The sequence below is a fragment of the Passer montanus genome, unplaced genomic scaffold (genome assembly GCF_014805655.1).
Source record: "Passer montanus isolate IOZ18808 unplaced genomic scaffold, ASM1480565v1 scaffold55, whole genome shotgun sequence".
NCBI classification, from domain to species: Eukaryota; Metazoa; Chordata; class Aves; order Passeriformes; family Passeridae; genus Passer; species Passer montanus.
In genome coordinates, this window is record NW_024370485.1 from 94,438 (window position 1) to 118,947 (window position 24,510).

General features: G+C 47.3%; 1 protein-coding gene across 4 annotated transcripts; it reads left to right on the top strand.

Annotated features, from left to right (window-relative positions):
- Nucleotides 1-1,007: 1,007 nt before the first annotated feature.
- LOC120510073 (suppressor of cytokine signaling 1-like) lies at nt 1,008-22,929 on the top strand. Of its 4 annotated transcripts, none has more exons than XM_039725491.1 (3): nt 1,008-1,043; nt 17,851-17,975; nt 21,133-22,929. In XM_039725491.1, exon 3 carries the CDS (start codon nt 21,199-21,201, stop codon nt 21,880-21,882), a length of 684 nt encoding a protein of 227 aa, XP_039581425.1. In that variant the 5' UTR covers nt 1,008-1,043; nt 17,851-17,975; nt 21,133-21,198; the 3' UTR covers nt 21,883-22,929. The 4 variants fall into 4 exon arrangements, with proteins under 4 accessions (XP_039581425.1, XP_039581422.1, XP_039581423.1 ...); XM_039725488.1 differs by lacking the exon at nt 1,008-1,043 and adding an exon at nt 7,862-7,985; XM_039725489.1 differs by lacking the exon at nt 1,008-1,043 and adding an exon at nt 8,442-8,663.
- The last annotated feature ends 1,581 nt before the right edge of the window (nt 22,930-24,510 follow it).

A 24,510-nucleotide genomic window follows, 5' to 3' on the forward strand; every position in this document is an offset into this window, starting at 1 on the left:
GGATATGCTCTGTACCCTCCCCTCAGTGGCAGGAGTGTCACCCTATTAGCCAAAGGCAGATTGTTGAGCTGTCCTCATACCTTCTCTAGCAATGCTACTCACCCCTCTAAAAGAGCAGCCCAACATCTGACCAGACTGTGCATCTCCCCCAGCACAGCCTGGAAAACCCCCTGGGGGAGGGCCCTATGCAGGGTGCACAGCAGAATTGGGATGGCTCACAGAATTCATTTTGCTGCATCTACTTCTAGTGGGTGCCACAGGCCACTGCAGTGGAATTGCTGCTCGTGGAGGACCAAACTGGATTCCACCTGGAAAGGTGCTGAGGTGTTGGCTGGGCTACACTGGATTGGTGGTAAGAAAGGCTGGTTTTGAGTAAAGAACTGTGAGTTAGTGTGAGATATCCCATGTGCTTAGCAAAGGGTAATTTAACCTCTGTGTCCTTGCAAAGGAGCAGGAGACCTGCAAGGGTGAACACTGGGACATGCAAAGCTGTTATGCTCCACTGACTTGGAACAGCATTGATCAGTTTGTGCTAGCTGCAGATCTGGTGAGGAAACTTTAAGTACAGCAGATTGATTGCTACCAGGGGACAAATTCCCCATAGCTGGTTGGATTCAAGCACTGAAGTACTGACATATTGATCTATTTATGTTGATTTATTAGTAATAGTGCTGTACCCCAATTTCTCTTGTGCAGTTATACAAATAAAAAAACCAAACATGCTATTGCTAGCTTAACTGATTTCTTTCAGAGGATATACAGAGGACACACCTCTGTATAAAGCCCCATATTGTGAGCATATGCTGCAATCTATAGTAGACAGGAAAATAAAAGTGATCACAGGCAAGCATATTATTATGCAAGCAGTTCCAACATGCTGGCTCACAGGCTTTAGTTTGAGCTCCATCTACAAATCTTGCCTGCCTTGGAGATGGTCCCAGCACATCTCAAGGGTTTAAATGAGCTCCCCAGGTGGGAAGAGTTTGGATAGGATATCATCCCACGATCTCTGGGCTCTGCTCAACAGCAACAGACTCATCCAGGTACCTTGTGTGGTGTACTTTTTCTTTGGTTTTCCCTAATTTCTTGTTGAATTTAATTCATGTTAATTTCTGACTGAAAAAGTTGCTTACATATTGAGTGCAAAACTAATGCTGTGGTGGCTTGGTTTCTCCCCCTTACTCCAGATCTGTTGTGTTCCTTGTTTATTGGCATCATGCTGTAACCAACTGAGCTAAACTCAGTTTTTCCAGGGCTCTCCAGCTGTGCAGAAGGTGGGAGAGACAAAGAGATGCTGGCTCTTTACCCACTACAGTCTGAGGCCAATATGATAATTTAAATGGAAATCTTTGTTTTAAGCCAAGCAATGAGTAGTTGGAAAAGGGAAGTGCATCTACTTCAGGGATTCACCTGCAGCATAATTTGGGTAGTGGGGCTGCTGGGGTGTTAAATCATTCCCACATGAACCAGCACCATTCAGCTGGAAGCAGCCCCAGGCACACACCATGCATCAGGTCCAAGTGGTGCACATTTGTATCACTTTATTTGCAGCTAATGAAATAGCTAGAAACATTTATTGCATATAAATTATATATGAGCACCCATCATACAAATAAACTCTTTCCAGTCTCAGCTTTCCATTTCCTCCTTAATCAGAAAGTCTGTTATATTTGGGACAGATTCAGGAGTCTCTGCTGGTTCCCATCCCCTGGGCCTGTTTAGATTAACTTGCGGGGTGAGCTACTCTCCAGATCTCTACAAAACCCACCTTTAGAGCATGCCCCTATTTTAATGTATGAAGTGGCAGGAGAAGAAGAGAAGTTTCTCTCCAGCTCTTGTCTTGATTTAACCATCTTTCACTTGGAAAATTTGGCAGATTCCCCATAGGCTGAGATGAAATAATAGTGAAAACCATAAGTAATCTGACACTTGTAATTACAGGCCTAACAACTCCTTATTGACCTCAGACAGAATAAGGAAATAGCACATACTAGGTTCATTTAAAAACAAGGGAAAAGTTCTGGTTAACACTAAGTTTCATGTGTTTATGGAAAAGAATCTATAATACTGCTTGGGAACTTTTGGAGATGCAAGCTATAGATTTGGGTTATGGATTTGGCTGACAAAAGTAAAAACTGTTGAAGTAATAGCTCTCCAGCAAGGAAACTGATACACTCTTACACTGTGTTTTGATTTTTAAAATACTGGAATGATACCAAATTAACACATTTTGTAGTAATCGGACTGAGAACTGACTAGGTAGCAAGTGTCAAAATATTAAAGTTGATACAAGCATATAAGGGAGGTTTTTGAAACTCCCCTTACTCCACCTGGGCCACACTTTTGATCTGGCTGTGGAAGAAGTGGCTCTGGTGAAGGATTGACTCACAGCAGAGCAGCAGCTGAGCATGAGCTCCCAGTGCAGTCAGAAAGGCTAATTCCATTCTCCGATGGATAAGCAGGGAATGTGGAACAGGTGTAATGAGATTATATTGCAGGAGATTATATTGTGTCTGCTAATTCCATGGAGGTGATTACTGGTGTGAAAGAATTCCCAGTTTTGACAGCTGTGATTCAATGAGGAAGGGAACTAGTTGGAGAGGCTTCCTGGCAGAGCTTTAAGACCTGTTTATGAGAGAGAAGCATTTAGGACCAACATGATCAAAGCCTTGGAATACCAATGTAGCATTGCATTTTTGCTCCTCCTATTGTCACACTGCCTAACAATGGCACAAGAAGAAACAGTCCAGAGAGGAGATAATGGAGAAAGGAGTTAAATACTTCAGGGGTTTACTTAGGGTGCTGACAGCTTTCCAACCATTGGCAGTTTTTTAATGAAGATGGGATGTTTAACAAAACAACAATGATTAATGTGACAGAGTTCTTTGTCCTGTGATCATCTGGAAAGCAGAGTGGAAAGCAGAGTGGTCTGGAAATTAGTCTACTGCAATAGGCACTGCTGTCAGATGGTACCAACCTGAAATGGTTTTGCTGCAACCATTCCCAAAATTATAGTCCATATCTATACTCTTAGCATTTTACATTGTTTTACTTCATTTAGAGGCTTGGTTTCCTCAGCTGAGGAAGCCCCTGTTTGTAGGTCCAACAGACTCAGGACCTTTCTGCTATGGGGTCTCTGTCTCGGATCACTCCCTGCAAACAGCCTCCCCCGGTTGTTTTTGTCTGCTTTGGAGAAATGCCTGAAGTGAGTGAACTTGGTGCCTGTGTCCTGTGAATGGGGTTCAGGGGTTCACCATCTGCCTCAGTGCGGGAGGGACAAGTCTCAGAAAGCATGGGCAGGACTGAGCTACATTCTTCAACTGAAGGATTCTGACCAAAGGGATTTTGGGCAAGATCCACACATTTTGGCCTTCAGTAACATGTCTTGTAAATGTGGGATAACAAGGAGAGGCAAGAGACCTCAAGGATACAATGAAATCCTTAACTGAGTTTCCACCTCTGTGTCTGTTGGGCGGCAATGCTGGGAGAAGTCACCTGGGCTGGTCATGGATTTATGTGGCCACAGAGCCTCAAGGAGCTGAGTCCAGCTCACAGCTGAGTCCAGCGCTGTGGAAGGCTGGTACCTCATTTCCCCCATCCCAGATTGTCCTCTACTGCTCCAGGGTATTTGACATATAGACTCAGAGGTGAGGGAGTGGTTTGCTGTACAGTTATAAAAGACTGCAGCTGCTCAAACCTGACCTAAATACCTTCCAGATTATGCAGCCTGATGCTTTGTTGGAAAACGCAGAAGGGTCTGCTGGGTCTTCCTCCCTCGAGTGACCCAGGGGCATGGACTGGCAGCAAGCGAGGACTCGTGTTCTGCGGGGCAAAGCCGCCACAGCAGAGGGTGTTGCAGACGGGCACGAAGGCGCATGGGGCACGGGCTCCGGCTGCCCTCGCTCCATCCATGGCCCGGGACACGCGGCACGGCCGGGCACGGCAGCGCAGCCGCTCCGTGCCGGGGCTGGCAGCCCGCAAGCCGCAGCGCCCGGCTCCCCGCAGCCGCGCTGGGTCACCGCGCTCCGGGCTGCCCCTGTACCTTCGCTTTCCTGGAAAGCAATTTCTCTTCGTTACTGAGAAGAGCCGAGCTCTGGTAGAGGAAGGAGGGGCCTTGCCACCGCTTCATGCAAAGGGGCCACTACTTGTGCTAATTTTTCTTGTAAGAGGGGAACAAAACCAGCCCCTGCTCGCTCTAAACCACTGAAGGAGTTTGTTTGTTTTTGTTTGGTTAGTTTTTTTGGGGTTTTTTGTTTGTTTTTTTTTCCTGGGGGAGCAGAGGAACAGGGTTGGGGGATTTTTGTGTGTTGGTTTAGTCCTTCTAGCTTTCTCTTTTTGTGGTATTGGGTTTTTTTCTCCTTCTTCATGCTTTGCTGTTAGCATCTCCTAAAAGGAGGCTTTTAGCAAGTTAAGAGAGAGACCATCTCAAAAGGGGAGGAAAGGTCAAAAGGGAAAAACTACCTAAGACTGAATGCGTTGTATATTTTGTATTCTTTGCAGGTTTGATGTTCAGCACATAAGGAGATGGTGGCAGTCATTTCCTATCCACCCCACAAGCATCCTTCCATCCTCCTATCTGTACAAAATCTCAGGCACTGCCTGCATCACCTCTCAACCCAGGGTACCCAGGTCTTCCCCTTGCTTTCTTCTCTCCCTTTCCTTCCCATCTAACCACCTGGCAGGAATCCCCCAGCCTTGGGGCTCCATGTCTGGGCCACTTGGTCACTTGGTCAGCTACATTGTCAGGGCAGTCTCATAGCCTACTCTTGTCCCATCCAGAAAGTCAGTGTCCACACCAGTGGGCAACAGCACGTTTGGGTCTGGTGGGGGCCCGTAAAAGGCACTGAGATCCTGATTCCTGTGAACATCCCATCCAGAAAGTCAGTGTCCACACCGTGGGCAACAGCACGTTTGGGTCTGGTGGGGGCCCATAAAAGGCACTGAGATCCTGATTCCTGTGATGTGGAATTGGTGTTCCAACCCCAGCTGAGCTTCCACACACAGGTCTGCAAACCTGAAGGGCAAGTCAGTACTGGATGATTTAATGTGTTCACTCACCTTCCCTCCTCTCTGCCCTCCATGTTCTTCTCCTTTGGTTTTTTGGTATCTTTTTTCCTTTCTTATGCAGGTTTTCAGCGTTTCATTATCACCAGTTCTTTTCCCTCATCATATTATCCTCTCCCTTCCTCTGAGGCAATGTTTGCCTTTTGCTTTCCCATCTTTATTCAGTAGTTTGCAATGAGACCTGCCCCAAAATACCGTTCGTTTTCCCACACCTCCCAAAGTGACAGGAGTAAATATGCAGACTGTGGCTCCTTCTGCCTTATGCAAGATGTAAGGAATCTGCATGCTGAGAAGGAGTGAAGGTGTTAGGGCATTACTGGCTCTTGGGCTGCTGGATATCAACATCTTGGAACTTACCAAAGACTTGGAGGTTGCTGAAGAACAAGCAGAGAAACACCACAAAGTAGAACTATGATCCAAAGGTAGAATGAACTCAGACCTAGTGCTCTCAGCAGCAGCACTTCAGACAAAACTCTCTGGAAATGGTTAATTCTGTCAGCAGCTCTATCAATTAATGCTTTCATGTTTAATGTGCTTTCAAGTTTTAGCATTGGGGATAGTGAGGGTACATGTATCCATGTGCAGGGGAAAAAATGAGAGGTAGGATAAAACTTGTAAATCCTAAGAACAAATCCTAGCACCTTCTTGGGAGCTATTCCTTGTCACGCTGTCATCAGCATCCTGGGCATCTCAAAAACTGTCTTTAGGAGGGATCCTGCTTTTTGCAGAGAGTCAGCAGTGGGCAGTGCTCAAATTAGCCTGCCTGTATTCTCACTGTCATTACACAAAGCCTTTCAGGTGGTTGCCTTCCACTCCTTCACGGAGGCACAGGACACAAGCTATTTCAGCATCCTTGTATTTTCCACCTATAACGAAGCCACCTCAGAGGTACCTTGATCCTGAAGACATTTTGGACCCTGTGGTTCACATCTGAGCTTTGGAAAGCTGTGGTCAATGGTGCCACTGTGACATGTCTCGCTGGCTTTTATGGCTGAAGATGACTGCTGCAATACGTTTCAGCTGTAATGCTGCCAGGTCACACTTTCAAGTGGATGAGAGAAGGATGAACAGACAGTCTCGGAGCAGTGAGGCTGGATGTTAACTTTTCACAGGCAAAGATGAAGAAGAAGAAGAAAAGGTAGAATTAGACCAGGCCTTTTAACATTAAGGCAAGGTGGCTGGAAGAGTCTATGAAGTCACCCAATAAATGTTATAAATATCCACAGAGGGAAACAGACTCCCTACTAGGCAACTGTAAAGCAAACCACAGGATATTTTTGAAGCTGCCATCCAAAAATACAAAGAAAAGTGTGACAAGCCTACTTAAAAACCAAAAATGGAACAGATGAGCACTTCATTCCTGCTGTGATTTAGAGCTCCAGCGGCAGGTCCTCCCACTGAAGCTGCTCTGAAAAAGAATAAAGTGCTTTGCCCAGATTCTTATGGAAGTTCAGAAATTCTTCTGTGGTCAGCAATATCTTCATGCTTGGTTGAAAGAAAAAAACAAGAACTGATGTCTCAACACTCAGTGGAACTTCTGGCAAGGCTGAGGATCAGATTCAGTGGTGTTTCTGACTGCTTTATGCTCCCTGGCAATGCCAAGCAGCTGTAAAGCTTTTAGTCTGCTGCTCAAGCTGGAATTGCAGCTGCTTTGCATCACTAGGCTGGTACAGAGCAGCCAGAACACATCTGGTTTGGGGTTTGTATAGAGCTTTTTCAACAGGGCAATTCACCTGGTATGCACACACTAGGGAATGTGTGTAGCATCTAAAGAAAGTATGTAGGTGAATGAGAGCTCTGATTACTTGATCAAATCATAGCTTCATTACAGGTTAGGCCTTTAAACTGTGAAGTTTGTACTGAATTCCAAAGTTTATCTTGGATAAACTTGGATTTCCAGTATTTTAATTTGACCCACCAAGGCAACAGCGCGCGTTTCTTCTATCACATCTATTCTCTCTGAACAGCAATATGCTTACAGGATGCACCATGCGGTGCACTATTTATATTTCATATCATAACTGGAAATAATGATTTCCAGTATTTTAATTTGACCCACCAAGGCAACAGCGCGCGTTTCGGGGCACGCTCCTTAAATGCGTATTACCCTGGCACACACGCTGTGCTTCCAGGGTGCCCGGTGTCCTTCTGAGAGCTCCTGCAGTGTCCGAGAGGAGCTACGAGAACTCTGGCAGTGAAGGTCAGGCGCAGGCTCTGCTTTCCGCTGGTGTAAAGAGCCCTCAGCGCCGCCCCCCCCGGCCCTGGACATTGCCCCTTGCCCAGAACTGGCGAGCCCCGCTGCCCCAGCCCCGCGCCGCAGGGTGGCTGATGCCGGAGGGAGAGGGAGGGAGGGGAGGAGGGGCAGAACCCCGGCCGGGCCGCCGCCTCCCCGGGGCGACACGTGGCTCCGGCGGGTCCCGGGGCTGGCGGATGCTGCGGTGCCCTCCCGGTGGGGTTCCTCTGCCAGTCTGCGGCGGAGGGGCTTTCACAGCATCCCTTTTTTTTCCTTTCATTTTTTCCTTTCTCTCTCCCTTATCCATCCAAGTTTTCTTTTACAAAAACCCAAACTTTTTTCTTCTTTACTTTTTTTTTTTTTTCCCCTTGCAAGAGCCACGCCGTGGAAAGACGGCGTGGTGGAGGAGGGAGAAACCCCTCCCCTTCCCCTCCCCCCGTGGCTCCTTCCTCGGAAAAGAAACATTTTGGGGGTTTCCTCCCCTCCTACCTCTCCCCTCCCTTCTGCTCCCCCGAGCCGCAGCCGCCGCCGCGGCGCCCGCCCGCCCCGGGGCCGAGGAGGGCCCGGCTTCGGGGCGGGAGAGCGGCGGGGGCCGGGCCAGGCAGCGCCGCTGTCGCCGCGGCACGGAGCGCTCGCTCGCTCGCACCGGAGGCAGCGCCGCCCGCCCGTGGCCCCGGAGGTGCCGAGAGTAAGTTGTGCCGCGTTAACTGGAAACGGCCTTTTTGGGGGGCGGGCTGCGAGGAGTCTGTCTGTCCGTCCGTCTGCGTGTCTGCTCCGATCCCCCCTTGGCTTGCGAGGGGCTGCAGCCCCCGCTGATTTGGCTGCTGGGGGCGTTGGGGCCGTTCTGGGCTGGGAAGAAGGAGCGTGTTGGGGCTTGGGGGGCTGTTCCCGAGGAGTCGAGGGAGATTTGGGGTGCTGGCATCTCACTGCCGCGCTTGAAGGGACACATGTGCTGTACTGTGGTGGCGGCGGGGCGCTGGGAGCAGCCTGGGACGCTCCATGGGGACTGTCCTGCTATCAAGGTGTTCCTCACAGCGTCAGGGCAGGGAGATGTTTCTTTTAAAGTGAAACCTGCAAATTATGTAATGTCTTAGATGGGTCTGTAGGGAAGCAGCCGCACAGGTCCTGGTAACTTGGTCTTCACAGCTCTTCTTTCACAAAACCCTGGAGAAGCGATGCTCAGAGTGTTACACTTAGTGTTAGCTGGAAAAGCCTGCCAGAAGCGAAGGCGTTACATGGAAGTGGGGTGACTGTGAACCGGGGGCGTACATGCCCGTTTGGGGTTGCCTTGGAGGGCGGAGGAACTCGCCATCCTCCGGACCTGGCACAGTCAGCGCGCAGCCTCACACCTGCCGGTTCTCAGAAGGTCGGTGCTGCGCGCCCATGAAAAGGCTCATCGCAAAGGTTATCGCTAAATCCTCCTTCTTTATGCAATCTGAGTCATGGTGCTCACAGCCATGCAGGATCTGCTACTCACTTTTTCCCACAAACGCACGCGCTGTTACTGAGAATTTTGGAATGGTTACCACGTAAACCTCAGCTCATGCTACTCTTAGGTTTCTTTCTTTTTTTTTTTTTTCTTTTTTAAAAATTTAGTTTAAGTGTGTATTACTTCTTGCTTAATAGAAACTTGGAAACCGGATCTGGATGAATCCCAGAGGTAGCTGAGAAGAACTCAAGAATGCTAAGTTAATGTCCCTGGCTTTTTTCTTCTCCTACATGGTGAAGAAGGGGGATGTGGCTTGACCATTGTTCTGGAAAGTTGAGGGTAAAGAGTATTGTTAGCAAGCTGCTATTTAGGGCTATGTGGTCCAGACAGTGCCATTTACTAGTTCTAGTCCTTGCAGCTCTCAGAGAATTTCAATGAAAAACCCAATCACATGTTGACCATACTCAACTCTGTGAAATAGGGTGGAATCAGAAATAACTAGTTTCCTGATGCTTCATTCTCTATTGACTGTGCCCTTAAGAAGGTATGCAAGCATATCTTCTTTCTCCAAACAACTGCAACTGCAATTCAGATCCTGTGTGAATGTCAAATGGCCCATTCGGTCACAGCAGGCAATGGTCATGTGCTCTAAAGTCATGCACATGCACAGAAGTTTGTGAGACTGAGGCTGTATTATCACATAATGTTGCTTTTAGTTGAATCGAGTTACTAGGAAATGTGGCCAGTCGCTGCAGATGAAGCCAAGCTTTGTTTCTGTGTTCATGAGTGATTCTGCTGGGTATGTGATTTAAAACATAGTCGTTGAAGTATGGATTTTTGTTCCCTCCAGAGGGGAAGGCTCTTGGGCACAAACCCGCAGGATTACTGGGATGCCAGCCTCCCACACAGGTTCCCATGTTTTCCTGAGTTAAACTGGGATCTGGGCCTTTGTTATTTCTGTGCTCCTTGTTAGTATTCTGTATGTTGCATGTCCTTTAATAGCCTGGCTTATCACTTACTTAAATGTAGTGGGGTTGAGTGGCAACACAGGGGTTTTCTGTAAGATTATGTTGGAAGACACAGGTAAACTGTGCTAGGGTCCCCAAGAATGGGAATAGAGGAGCACTGGGATTCTTCAGATCCTCCCAGGTGTGTGTCTCTGTCCCCACTCTGTGCCTGTTCAGAGAGGTCCAAATTCAGTTTCCAGATGACAGCTTCAAACATGCAGCCAGTGCCTCTCACCCTCCTCAGTGCAGCTGGGATTTCTGTGAAGTTGGTGGTCGGTTTGCGCAAGGATAGAGCTGGGGTTGGGTGGTGTAAATTCTTAATTCTGTCACTAATACTGTGGTTGCATTGCTGAGAAACAAAGGAGAAAATGTGCTCTAAAGAGCTGTGTTTTTTCCCTTGTTTCTCTTTTTCTCTGTCCCCACTGGGAATGTTTTGCTCTTTTCTCCTAGTCTTTCCCTGCAGCTCCTTGCCACCCACTCTCCCCTTGCCACCCAAAGGCTTCTCTGTCCTGATTTCTCCAACCTTGGTTTGGTCAGCAATAAAGAGATAGTGCCAATACTTAAATATGACATCATTTGGTTCAGGTTGATACTGTGGTTAGATTAATAAAAGCTGTGGGGAGGTGGTGTGTTCCTGAGCTGTTACTCCAGGCCGCTGCAGACCTCAGCTGCTGGTGCTTGCCAAAAGCTCTCAAGATGGGAGAGGAAGGCACATGCATCTCTAATTTAAGATTTGGATGGTGTGAGAGCTGAGCAAGCCATACAGGAACCATATCTTTTTAGAGAGGAAAGGTGTTAAGCATCTATGTCATTAGGAGGCATATTTATTTAAAATAATGCAACTAAATGCTACATTAATTAGATCCTTGATTACATGTAAGTAGAGGCAGAGTCAGGTATGATAGCAACTTATCCCCTTTTATCCTGTCAGTCTACTTCATTACAACTTACTCTTCTGGTTTGCATTTGTGCACGTCCTGCATCCTTCTGCCTCAGTAAGGTATTTATTAGCTCACCATTTTGCTGAAATCAGTCTCAGCCTTTAAAAAAAAGGTGCAGTGCTGTTTGCTGTAGCAGGATTTGGTGACTTTGTGTTAGTGAGTGATCAAAATGACAGTAGAATTCTTCCCCCCGCCCCGCACCAAGTGCAAGATTTCAAGTTAAGATTTAGAAGTGAGAGGTGTAGAAAATCCTAGTTTTTAAACTTCTGGAACTCAATGATTCTGTTCAATAGGTATTTAAGAGTGTGAAAATGTAAGTTCAGTTTTAGTAGAATGGTTAAATGCTGGTTTATGTTGTCTTTGGAGAGTTCAGAGCTGCCCCTTATTTTCATCCTCTTCAGTGGAGAATTGAAAAGGCCTGTGTGCACTTCACAGGAAATGAGTGTCTGATACAGGCTTGCAGGCTGCACATTTCCAAGAACCGCTCTCAAGGTATTTTGATAATGCACATTCTCTCTGCCTTCTCCCTTCCTGCTCCTCCTGCACTTTGTGTGCTTCTGCTTGTTCACAAACACATGCAAAGTTCAGGGGAAGAATCAAGCGGTGCCGCTGTTAAGTTTGCAGATGGTCTCCTTTAGCTTTGTACTGGAGCAGTGACTGGCAAAATTGAGTTAAGCTGGCAGCATTCAGTTGCTTTTGTTGCAGATGGTTTTTGTCCTTCCCCTCACTCCCTGCAAATGCTGAAGAAAAATTTTGACTTCAGACTATGACTTGTGCAACGAGGGAGTTTTTTGCATGTATGTTATTCTGCAGTTCAGAAACAGTTTGGATCTACTTTCGTACTTCCTCAGTAGCAAAGCTTATTTGGAAACTTAAGCTAAAGCTAAGAAAATGAGTGTGGCTGTTAGCCCTTGGAAAATGCCAGATATCTGCAGTCTGTACTGTGTAGCTGGGCTTCTGCACACCCTGCTGAAGGTGCCTTGCTGAAGCAAGGGGATTCAGCATAAGTTTGCCTTGGTTGGCACACTAGTGGTGATGAGCACAGGTTTGATTGTGTGCAGGAATGGTTTGTTTATGTTTTTTGACAGACCACAGTGTTGTTCTTTATCCATATTTTAGTTCTTCCTTGTTTTCTGGTGAGATTTTGTGGTGTGGAAGGAGAGAAGTCAGAACTGGAGAAACATTTACTGTTTTAGCAGTAAAGACTGAAATCTGCTGTTTGTCTAGGGGGCATGCTGATATTCAAGTCAGCAGGGAGCTGGAAAAATATTTACTGTTTTAGCAGTAGACTGAAATCTGCTGTTTGTCTAGGGGGCATGCTGATATTCAAGTCAGCAGATTCAAAGAAGAGATGCTGTTCTTTTTAGTCATCAAAGAATGAGGAAAACATGGACAGAGCTATTTTAACTCTGCAGCAGGTCCATAGTTGATTCCTCATGTTGACTTCATATGCCCTTGTTTATTACTTCAGTTTTGCACAAAGGGCATTTATGCCTTGTGCTGGGCTCCCCTTAGTGTTATGTCAGGTTTGAATGGTTAAGAGGTGACTTAAAAAGGTGTAGCTCAAAAACCCAGCCCTTTGCTGCTGGATTCCTCTGCTTAAGGTCTACTAAAGCATGACGTGGTGGGTACAGCATAGAAACAAAGCAAAGACATTTGAGAGAGAAGAGAAATGAGACTTCTCAGATCAGCTCTCTCACTTTCCCCAGTCTACATGATTGGAGTTTTTTCTTTTATGAGTTTTAAAATTAGTTACTTTTCAATCTTGGTCACCTTTGAACTTCCTCTCATCTGGTTTTTCTGAAAGAATACAAAAAGAATGTCCTGATTGTACTGTATCTTTCTCTGGCATCCTCTTGTATATATATCTGCTCTCTAAACTGAGCAAGAAATTTCTCCAGTCTCTCTCCGTACAGTTATGTGTTACTTCTTATTACCCATCTTTAGGCCTACCCTCTTTGTTTCAGCTCTGTGTGTTTTTATTCAGGTAACTAGAACTGACTGTATTCTCTCAGGTGGTGACATTACTGTTACGTTCCCATCCATTTTGCACCCTTCTAGTCCCGCTTGCCTCTTGGTTTTTAAATGACTGCTTTTGCATTCAGAGCTGGAGCTTTCCTTAATGAACCCTCAGCACTGTTACTTGGCTCATTGGTCAGCTGCACCACTTAATTTATTGCTCTTGAAAAGATAGACCCAGCTGGTTTTTCCACAAGCCTGCGTGCATTTGCGTGTGTCAGGACAGAGTCTTGCCTGACCTCCTGCTGCTTTCCTGCTGACGAATTTTTAATGACCTCTGACTTCTCTGTCCTGCAGGGAGTGAAGTGATTTTGTCACTGTTTACCCTGGGAAGGCGATGGAGAGGGCTCACTATTTTGAGTTGGCTGCCTAGATTTAAGTAACACGAGGCTGTGAGCTGCCTGCTGGGGAGCAAGGTTAAGCCTTGGGGGTGTTGTGGGTAATGACAGCTTGAAGATGGAGAGACAATTCTAGGAAGAGACCTGGGTCAACCTGTGAGTTTGCACAGTCAGGGGGGAGGGAGCTCCTCGCATAAAAGATGCGGGAACCTTTGGGCTGCTTGTACCCACCAGCCTGTTGAGGAGTGAGGTGGGATGCTCTGCAAAGTGGGCTGAGTCAAACCAGGGGGAAGATGCAGTGGCTGGGAGGGTGGCAGAGAGGTGACCAGATGTGCAGGGGCTGAAATGTCTTGGTTTCCTCTGGCCAGCCCTCTTCCATTCACCCTGTGGTATGGCTGCCCCATGCCTTCTGCCCATCTGCTGGTCCAGGTCCTGGCGTGCTGCTGGCTCTTTAGCTCATGTAGCTGTCTTGCTTTTTGACTTGCTCTGGGGAAGAACAGAGTGTGTCCTGTCATCTGTTGCTTCTTCAGGTGCCATCTGCCTGATGGGGAACTCTGCCTGGGGGCTGGCTCTCCCCCCACACCAGGTAGCCTTGTGCTGCTCCTGCCTTAGCAGCACGTGTCAAAAAATGTTCGTTCCAATACTTGCAGCACTCTGGCAATTGCTAATGCAGCTGATTTGCTTGAGAGAGCACTTCTCTTTGTATCTCAACCATCCACTTCCAATTCCAAATCTGTAGGTATAGTCCACTGTGCCCAGCTAGCTTTCTGCTTTAATATCACTTTTCCCTGTCTCTTCTGATAGAACACTCTCTTTTTTCCTTTCAGGTTAATCAGCTTTAACTACTGGGAAATCTCCTCAACATCCTGTGCAAGAAAAAAATAATACCTGCTTGCTTGTGTAACTTTTCTGCAGTGTCCCTGTCCCCACTAGCTGGTATCTCACTCAACTAAATGATTCCCCCGAGGTTTTCTGGTTTTGATAAACTGGAAATGCCATATGTTTTCTGGGTTTTGTTTTGTTTATCTTGGCCACCTACTGTCCCAGTTTTGTGACAGCCATCCTCATATAAATTTGTTCCCTACCGTCAATAATTTATATTCCTTTATATTGGCTCCTCCAGGATTATTTTTTCATCTTCTGAAGGGTTATTGAGGTTGTAGAGAGATTTGAATAGGGACTGTGGTTTTGTAGTGTGTGTTTGATGTCTCTGATCCACAGCAGAAGCCCTTGCCAGCTGTTGCACCTACAGTGATACCTGCAGTGTGTCCTGTATTGTCCCCCAAGCCTCAGGCAGCATCTCTGTGCCGTCATTTGTGGGAGGTCTGCACACTCTGTCACTTAAGGTTTCCTAAATAACCTTTCATGACTTAATTTTTTAAAAATTTTTATTGTTTTTACTTTTGACTCTCAGGACTAGTTTCTTTATGTTGTGTGTTGGAAATCCCCCACTATAAAACTTAGTGTTGTGGTGTGTCTGTGCTTTCTGACCCTTGCCCTTTGCTCTGAAGGCACAGTAACTGGTGCTGCATAATGGCCCCTCACATCTTTTGAAGCTGGTCCTCCTGAAGAGCCAAAGCAGGGTGTTTCCCTTGTCCCCCTGTGCTCCTGTTGGTTAATCATCTGGGACTCCTCTAGCAGCCTTGTTCTGGTAAGGATACTGAACCAGCTCTAGCTGCAGACACTGCTAATTCCTCAGAGTTAGCTTCTTCTTTGAATTCCTTTCAGGCTCAGTGTGATGGTTTTGATTAAAAAGCCGTGGTCATGGTCGGCACAGGGACCACTGATGGCCTTTGTGTCTCAGGATTTACTCATTTCCTCAAACAGGGTTCTGGAACAAAGTCAGTTTAGTAGAGACAGGCAGAGGAAATGTACCTGTGCTGCTGGTCTGGGCGTGGGGGAAGCTGGTAATGCTGAGGAGCCATCATGGGTTGGAGGCAGCCCTGGGCATCACTACCCCCTTCCCACTGATCCCCCTCTCAGCAGGGAGATGAGACAGAGCATTTCAAGTAGGGAGACATGAGGGACTGCTGTTATCTTGGCTTCTTTTTTCTTCCTCCTTGTCCTCTCTCCCCGTCTCCTTGTTTCTGCCCCCAAAGTGGGGAGAGCTCCAGCCACCTTCCCAGAGGGCTGCTTCCTGAGCCAGTGTGTGGTGTGGAGGGAGGGATGGCAAGGCAGCAGCACAGATTCTGTGTTCCCTGGCCAGGCACAGGGCTGAGGTTCTGTGTAGCTGCGCAGCACTGACATTCACAGGAATGGCTGCTTGCTGTGAAACTGCAAAGGTCAGAAGCAACACCACTGGGCTTCTCTCACTTACCAAAAATGCTGTTGGCCAGAGGCAAGCAAAAACTGTCTTTGCTTAAGCCATAGCAGGATAGGCTCAGCTGCAGCTCTGGAACTTAGTAGTAACTCCTCCTGATTTCCTTTTTCTATTTTTTTTTCTTCTTGTTTCCCCAGTTACAGGGGAAGGCAGAGATAATTCAGTCTTCAGTAGAAGATGTCTGTCAGAAGTCAGATGGTAGTTTTGGTAGTTTTACTTGCTGTGGAATAAGCTGTAGTTGCTTGTGGCTACTGCAGAGCAGCCTCTGAGTTCAGGGAAGTGATGACGCTTCTGTTCTGAAATTGCAGGATTATATTTTCACATTGGGCTGTTTAGATGTGAGTTCAGGGAAGTGATGACGCTTCTCTGTTCTGAAATTGCAGGATTATATTTTCACATTGGGCTGTTTAGATGAGGAATAGGCTATTTTATTAAAAGTATTTCTGAAAGTGCATCGTATTTCCAAAGCTTGAAGAGGAAACCCTAAAAATGGATGTCTTTCTTCCTGCTTCTTCAGTTAGCCCAGTAAAGACAATTATTTTTTCCTTTAAACTGCCACCTTGGTGGGTTTTTCTTAACACATGTCAAAGTGCTTGCAGACTTTCCTGCCTTGAAGAGTATTTGGCACACATCACACTGTCTTGTGGGTTTTCTTGGAGTGGGTTTTCTTTCAGCCCCTATCAGCAAAGTGCCATATTAATTGAGAAAACATATGTCATAGAAAATTATGTTAAGAAGTAGCAAACAATAATATCAGATCCATGCAAAGTTATTTGTGGGTTTTGAAGTATGCTCTCCAGACCCAAAATGTCAGGGGTGTTTGATAAGACAAGTGTTGCTGCAAGGTGTCCAGCTGCTGATTCCCAGAGCCTGCATGCAGGATCTTCCTGCACTGTGTCTCTGCTGTGTGAAATAGGAACTGCCACAGTGTGTGTGCTGCCTCAGCTTATTTTATTTAATATTGCATCCTTGGATGCTGGTTGTATAGGGAAATGCAGTTTTGGTTTGGGGTATGTATGTGTGGTGTGGTTTGGTTTTTTTCCCACATATTCTCTCATGTGTCAGACATAATGGCACCCTCACATCAAACTGCCATGACATAAAAGACAGAGGGAACTGCAATGTCTCCGTGGCCTGCTTTGTGCTGGAGAAATTGGCTGTGATTAACATTGGTCCTCTTGGCTGAGCTGGGCCACATTCCTCCTCTAACCACAGCTCCCTCTGTTCTCGTTGGCATGTCTGTGCATCTCCTTTCCCTTCCCCCTCCGTGATCCCTTTCTGGATCAGCTCTGGTCACCCTGGCTGTGGCAGGGCGCTCATGGCAAGGGGCTTTGGTGTGACCATGCACTGTGGCGGTGACAGCGCGATTCCAACCAGTGCCGGTGTGTGGCGGGCGGTGGCGGCCTGACAACCAGGCTGGCCTACCATTAAAACCCAGTGCTGCGTGCTTGGCTCTTACCAGGGAGGTTTCTTCCAGCCCTTTGCTCAAGCTTTCCTTTGGAGCAGCCTTCCCAGCCACAAATCAGTAGGCAGCGCATTTCTGTGGGATGCGGACGTGCAAACAAGCGATGGCTGCTCCGGCTCTGCTGCCTGCAGTAGGGACTCTGTCACAAGGGCTCGCAGGGTACGTTAGGGAGAGCTTTTCCTAATTATCCCAGCCTCCATCTAACTGCTCTGGGGACTGCAGGGTTCATATCTGGGAGATGACAAAGCCAAATGGAGCAGTAATGGGAAGGTGTAATAATGGGATGGACCTGCAGTTTTGCTAGTGGCAAGTCAGTGTAGCTTGTGGGGTGTGTGCCCAGTTTGGACTGGGCTGGAGGGTGCAGAGAAGTCATGTTACGTGGGTAGAAGTGAAGCTGTGCAGGGCCTGCCTCTGAAAGGCGTGCAGAAAGCTGGGATTGTTTTTTCAGCTTGCTGGGAGACACATGACTGCACACGTGGTGGTCTGCTGCTCCACCAGGTCGGTGGGTTTACTTTTCCATCTGCAAGGTGAGGAGTAAAAGTCTTGAGAGCTGGGGAAGCAGGGCAGAAGAGCATGGGCCTGAACAGATTGGGTCACAGTGAATGGATACCTGTGGTATCAAATTAGATACTCTAAATGTTGTGTTTTGTATTCAGAACAAGTTGGGACTTTGCTGTTCTGAATCCTTAGGTTTATTTCTGTTGCCATCATCTCTTAATTTTTGGGTTTTATGGTTCCTGCTTTCAGAAGATGATGGCATCTTTATGGTCTTTCCACTTGTCCTTGGGCCACCTGTGAGCTGCCTGGACCTAATCAGTTCATGGCTTTGTAAATAGCAATAATAACAACAGCAGCAACAATCTGCTGTCTCTGTTGCTATCTGAAGATAGCATGTATACATGTTTCTACAGTAACACAGATCAAAGAGATAGAGACAAACAACCTGTCCCCAGATTTGTTGTATTTTAGATCCACATTACAGCAAACTAATGGGCTTAGTCACCTGCTTGATGGATGTCTTTTTCTTTTCAAAGGATGGATTTGCTCTTAAGTAAAGCTGTGCAAAAACTGGGAAGTGCCACATCAGAGCTTTTGAATTTGGACCACTTCCAGTCCTGACATTCAGAAACTCATCCCTATGGGTGGCAAAGACAAAGAGGTAAGCTTTTTCAAGTGTACTGGAAGAAGAGTGCAAGGATGCATCATAGCTGAGTACTTGAGGCTGATGTTGAGCATGCCAGATTTGTCAAGCCCCAGGGTGCAGGGTTGGCTTGTCTGACACCACACGCTGCATACAGTCCCCTGGTTTACTAGAATTGTCTCCTTATATAAAACACCCTGCCTTGCCTGGGTCGTGAGTGAGGAGGAAAGCAGAATGCCCTGTGTCAAGAGCACTTATTTTGAAAAGCTCTTGAAGTAAATCAGAAAGTCTGGGAAAATTTATCCAGCCTTTTAATTAGCAGGACAGCAGTTTTTTAGGGTACATTACTTTGACTGCAAGCATTGTTCTGACTTGCAGTAGGGAGGTAGTAACTTGTTTGGGCGTTGGGGTTTTTTGGGGTTTTTTTGGAGGGGAAAAGAGGGAAAGAAAATGATGGTGTGATAAATCAGCAGAACTAATTAAGCATGTATGTTTTATTACACCCCTGGCTTGGTTTATTCCTAATCCTGGGTCTGCACATCCTCCTTGATGTGAAGGTCATGTACGCCTAGGACTTGTTGACCCATTAAAAGTGAACCTTAAAGGTAGAATCAGGAAGCACTGCTAGGGCTAATATTACTGTAACTAATGCTGTGCTGCAGGCCGGGCACTTACCTCTTGGAAATGGGTCACTGAAGCTAAACAAATTCTCCCCATCTGAGGCTCTGATCTATATGTAGATTTCAACCAAGTGAACAAATTGTCAAGGTGCTATTTTTGCATTTACTTTGAATTTGAAATGATGACAGTCTCAGTTCTTAGTCAGTCAGATTTCTAGTAGCAGTGGATTTTTCTTAAAGGACTTGGTTGAATGACTAAAGGTTGAAAACCGGGACAAACCAGTTTGGGGTTTTCTTCTGTCAAACAGAATCTACAGCCCTAAACAAATTATATATTTGTTGTTATTTTTAAAACTAGCCTGGAATTGACAGACAGCTGCCTGCTTCTGTTTTCGTGCTTGAATTAAATTTCCAATCTCGACCTGTGAAATTGGCAAAATTTCCATTTGGATCCAAGAGAAATTGCTGTTTAGGAAGGTTCTTTATCACTCCTTTCGAAGTTATAGCCACAGCCCTGGAGGCACCTGGTGGATGACCTTTGTTTTCTATAGGAGCTGATGTCAGAGGGCCCTATAGCGGCTTCTTCACCCAGCAGAGAGAAGGAGAGGGACAGAGATGCTGCAACTCCTTGTGGTGCCTTCTGTGCTGAGTTTTCAGTGGTGATAGATGGCCCTTGTTGCTGTAGTGGTGCCTGTGTTTGTTTGCATCCTGCTCACTAAATCACCTTCACATAAGATTTATTCTGACTTGCTGAACGGTCTGAGCAGCTTTCAACTGCTGCCTTTTTTTTTTTAATGGAAAAGAAAAAACCCAACTTGATTAACTCCTTCCCACCCCTCCCACCTTTCTCTAAGCACGGAATTTCCCTCCTACTATGAAACTAAGTAGAGGGCAGGATCAACAGCACTCAGAACAGTACCAGGGACATTAGCAGCTTGTGGACTGCAAATGACAGGGCTATAAGCTGGATAAGCTTCCCAGGCTGCTCTTGGAAAGGATGCTTATGGCTCCATATATGAAACGTGCCTGGCAGCTACATTATTGGTATTACTGTTAAGTATTGAGAGAGATGTTAGACTAGAAAAGATGTCTCTAGTAAGGCACTGCCAGGCGCCTGCCTGCTCTCCCTAACTACTGTGCCCCTTGAAAGATGTTTGTCCTCTCCCAGGGCACACAGTGTGGCCACCAGCATGGCCACCCAGCTGGCACCAGCACCAAAAGGACTGTGAGGCTTTTGAGTAGCTGGCAAAGGGTGTGAGACAGGGGAACCTTGCAAGGAGCTAAGCTTAACTTGAAGCTCTCCCTGCAGAGCAAGCCCAGCACAGGTCCCTGCACAATCCCTGGGAGGCTGCCTGCCTGATATGAGCCCTGAGCCCCAATGCTCTGGCAAGTCTGTGTTGGGGGGGCTGCTGGAGATGAAGTGTGTCTCTTCCTCTGCTGCAGGCTGTGCCAGCACTCCGTTCTGCTCCAAGCATGGCTGTAGTGAGTGAGTATGACTGGGTTAATGGAGTATGTCAAGGGAGCGAGGGCAGCATTTGGCAGCGAGCTACTGACTTGTCAGGCCTGGGGAAGTGGTATGTTACAGCTCAGCTTCTCACACAGAATGAGCCTCTGGCTTAGGGCTGTGGTTTTTTTATTTGTGCCTATACAGACACACACATTTAGAATATGTATTTTTTTAATATAATTGAAGTGACTTGGATGGCTGATGGCAACACTGGGTTCAGAAATGTGCATTTCTGAAAACAGCCTGGCGATAACAAGGTGCAGGAGATGAGCAGGGTCATGACACTACATTAGAGGATGGTGACTGCGAGAGGGCAGCGTTGTCAGCAGGCAGGGGGAGTTGTCCTTCTGGAAGAAACAGAAGTTAAGAATCTGGAAGGGCATCAGCAGTGCCTGGTACCAGCGTTAAGTGAACTCATTCAAGGTAGTCTCAGCCTTGAAGTCAGTGTAACATTTCTTGAAGAGGTCATGATCTGAGACCTTTGCTTTCTCCTGATATAGTGAAACAGGCATGACTTGGGACAAGGGAGTGGTTCCTGGGATTTCTGCTTTTGCTAAGTCCTGTTCCCAATCTTTTTGTTGGAGAAAGGGTTGGAGAAGTGTGAGGAAACCTTTCTACCTTTCACTGAATGACAAAGTAAATGATACTTTCCTCCTTTAGGAAGTCTTTCCCTTTTGATTTGTGGTGTCATTTCCAATCTCAAGGCCACTCTGAAGAGTTCTGAACGTTTAGCAGGGGCAAGTCTTGAAATGTTGAGATCTGCTGGGTTCAAACTAGCCTGCTGGAGGAGGTGCAGGAGCCCCTGGCTGTGAATCACAGAAACCCAGTGGATGCAGAGCTCTGTAAAGTGCCACTTTGTGCTGGTGGGGACCCAGCTGGAGCCCTTTCCATACATATATCCTTGGATCCCCCCGCAGCTGGGGGTTGGTGACATGCAATAGCTCCTTGGTACCCTCTTTGGTACTCTTGCTGTCTTTTTCCCTTGGGAAGTGTCTTGCTCAGGCTGAAGAAGGTATTTGGTTTGCCTCACTCTCCTTCTGTCCCACAGGCTGGATGCAAAGGAGGAAGCATGGTAAAGGCAGCATCTTTCCAGGATTCATGGGCTCTTTGAGAGATGATCAGAGGGAGGCCAGATGACCTGCACAACACACAGAGCACAGTTTCTCGTCTGCAGAGGCAGCATCGGAGCGTTCTCCCCAGCCCCGCGCCGCCCGGCTTGCCCGATCGTTTCCGGATGTTTCGCAGCTGCGAGTGGGAAGTCCTGGAGCGATCCCTCAACATCCTCCAGGCCAGTGACTTCTACTGGGGCCCCTTGTCTGTGGGGGAGGCTCATGCCAAGCTCCAGAGGGAGCCTGTAGGCACCTACTTGGTGCGGGACAGCTCGCAGGGGAACTGCTTGTTCAGCCTGAGCGTGCGGATGCCCACGGGGCCTGTCAGCCTTCGGATCTCTTTCCAGGAGGGCTATTTCCGCCTCAAGAACTGGTTTGCAGACTGTGTGGTCCGCCTGCTGGAGCTGGTGGTGGCGGGGACCCGGAACAATCCCTTGCACTTTGATGAGATGGGGGGCACTCCCCTGGTCTTCTCTGAGCCCTTGTGCCGGAGCCGCCGGGCAGTGCCCACGCTGCGGGAATTGTGCTGCCGGAGCCTCCCTGCTGGTGCCACGACGGAGGACAGAGCAGGGCTGGGGGGCTCCTTGGGGATGTGTCTGAGGGAAGAGGTGTTCTCACCCCTAGACAGAAGGGGAGGGTCAGAGGGGAGCGTTGGCCCCAGCTCCTCTCTGTCCTGGGCTAGGAGATGATGCCATGCCTATGGGAGATGAAAGGAGATGCCTGTTTTATGGCTGTGCTGGTGGGATGTGTGCTGCACCAGTGATGCTGGACTGGCTGCTGGGAGAGGAAGGGGGAGGGCAGAGGGAGCAGAGCTGGCTGTGACAGATGTGTCCTCATACATATGCAGTGAGTGTGACTTCCCCAGACATGCCTGGGATAAAGCCAGACCTAAAGAGCAGACATTGCCACTGCCACCAAATCCTGCTCTTTGTTCCATTTATAACTTAAAAGCTCCGGAAAAAGGTGAGTTGCCTGTCCTCCCAGGTCAGCCCTGTGTTCTCTTCTACCCCAAAGTGCTTGAGCTCATTTCTGCCTCAGAGCTGCCCTGGTGGAGTGCAGCTGAGTCCAGTCCCACAGCAGTGCAGCTTGGACATCGATGGACATGACCCTTGTGCTGACCCACGAAGCTGTGGTGGAGCAAGAGCACATTTCACTCCTTGCAGCACGAATGTGATGCCTGTTCCTTCAGAGGCCCATGTTTGCACCAAGTGGAACCACTGCAGCCGTGTACGATGCGTGCAGCTTCACTGCCTTTTGCATTGCTTTATTCAGTTGGATTTTTGAGAGTGAGGATGGGTTATGCTGTACTTAAGGGCATGGCATTCCTGAAGAGATAACTCTGGTCTGGAGGGTTGTGTCTGCCCTGGGAGGGTGTGAAGAGATGGGATCCTGCACCCTTTCTTAAGCTCATGTGGTAGTGTGCTGCTGCCATCTGTCGAGCATCAGAAGATGTTTTGGTTTTGCCTCTGAAAGGCAAGGAATTTTTTATATAAAACTTCTAAAATTTTAATAAAATTTTTATACTGATTTTTAAAAGTCAATGAATACATGGCTATAACTTCATTCCCTTGTAACGCTGGAACCCCAGTTAGTTTAGCACCCAGGTTTGGCAATCAAACTGAAACTGAATAAGTGACTTTCTCATAAAGAACAAAAGCAGAGCATAAATGAGTGGTCCTAGTTGGGAACATTAAACTTAAATTCATCTTGTAGTGTAATATAGAGAAGAATTTTCTAAACAGAGAATACTTCTGAAAATGTAAGCCCTACATTTGTAGAAAGTTTTTTTAGTACCTTAAAATTTGTACTGAGTGTTTGAAAAAAACAGCAATTCAAGATCTTAGAACTGGGCACAGCATCAGAGAACTTAACTGGTGAGTATGAGTAGAAATGGGAGGAACACAGTTGGCTTAAATAGGGTAATGGTTCATTTCAGGGATTGTCAGTGTGATGTCTTCAAAATAAGTGATTGAAAACAGCTACATGAAAGAAGAAATTCAGATAGTCTGAATTTCTGAGCCAAACCATTTTAAAGGCTGCTAAACATCCGTAACTGGGCAGGCAGCCTGCTTTGCTCATTCTGACTTTTCTCTTCTCAGACCTGTATGGAAGAAAAAAGCTGAACAGGGGAAGATAGTACAGTGACTTTCTCTATTGTCTTCAGCTGTTTTATCTGAGGAACTCAAGTGTGTGGTCGGCACAGAGAGAGATACAGGCTGTGATTCGTCACAGGAGCCTAACTTAGACACTCTGAATTATTCTCTGGAGGGCTTTGTTGCTCTGCTGGCAGTGAGGTGCCTGGCTGCCTGTCTCAGGACATTGGCTTATCAACCAAGGTAGTTAGGTAAGTGTCTGGGAAGTGGTGATCTTGTCCTTGCTGCATGCTCCTTCCAGCTGTAGGGAGGCCAGAGGCAGCTCTGCATCTCAGCCCAGTGCAAAAGCAGGAGCTGGGATTGTTCATTTCTGCAGGGTGTGTGCCCTGGGGTGGCTGACATGTGGGCACAGTGTTGCTTGCTGCCAGTATCCCAGGTGGCTCTGGGCACCTCTGGGACCATTCCCAGGCTCTTGGGTGAAGCCCCTGCCTCAGCAGGGTCAGCCACAGAGCTGCCCTCCCTCTCTGCCATGGAAGAGTGGGACTGGATCTGCTGGCTCCAGCATCATGTCCACCCCTCCTCGATCTTCTGCTTTCTTGAAGGTGTCTGCTGAGCTGCCTTGGCTCCCTTCCTGCCTTCCCTTCAGAAAGCAGGCAGTGGAGGAGCTGTATAATTTCTTCCATGTTTAGAACTGAGCACAGGAATGCTTCTGTTTTCTGGCCACGGTTATACCTCACTGAGGGAAGAGCTTTCTGATGGTATTGCTCTGACCTGGCTGTGAACTGTTCTCATTTGGCCACAAATGAGCAGCTTGGGTTGTGTAGCTGGGGGCTCAGAGGAGCCCTATTTGCAGCCTGGATCGCACTTTAGGAAAATCACACCATGGGAGAAGGAAATAGTTTGGATTTTAATAAAGTCTACTTTATTTTGTTCCTTTTTTTGTTTGTTTGGGGTTTTTTTTGTTGTTTAATTGCGCAGCAAGCAGTTGTCTCAGTCTTACAAGTAAGTCAATTCCATGCAGTGCTGCAGCGAATTGATTTGAGATCTGTGGATGAAAAGCAGTGAATTACTGCCAAGCATTGTTATATTGTGGAAGTTGAAAGCACATCATGTGTGAGTATCCTCATTATTCCCAAGGAGAGGTCACTCTGCAGATCAGGATTGGTGCAAGAAAGGAAATCAATGTAGAAAGAACAGGAAAGTGAAAAGTGCATTGGCTGAGGC

What these genes read in the sequence shown, in the direction of transcription:
- LOC120510073 (XM_039725491.1), top strand. Translation starts at nt 21,199, where the DNA reads ATGATCAGAGGGAGGCCAGATGACCTGCACAACACACAGAGCACAGTT.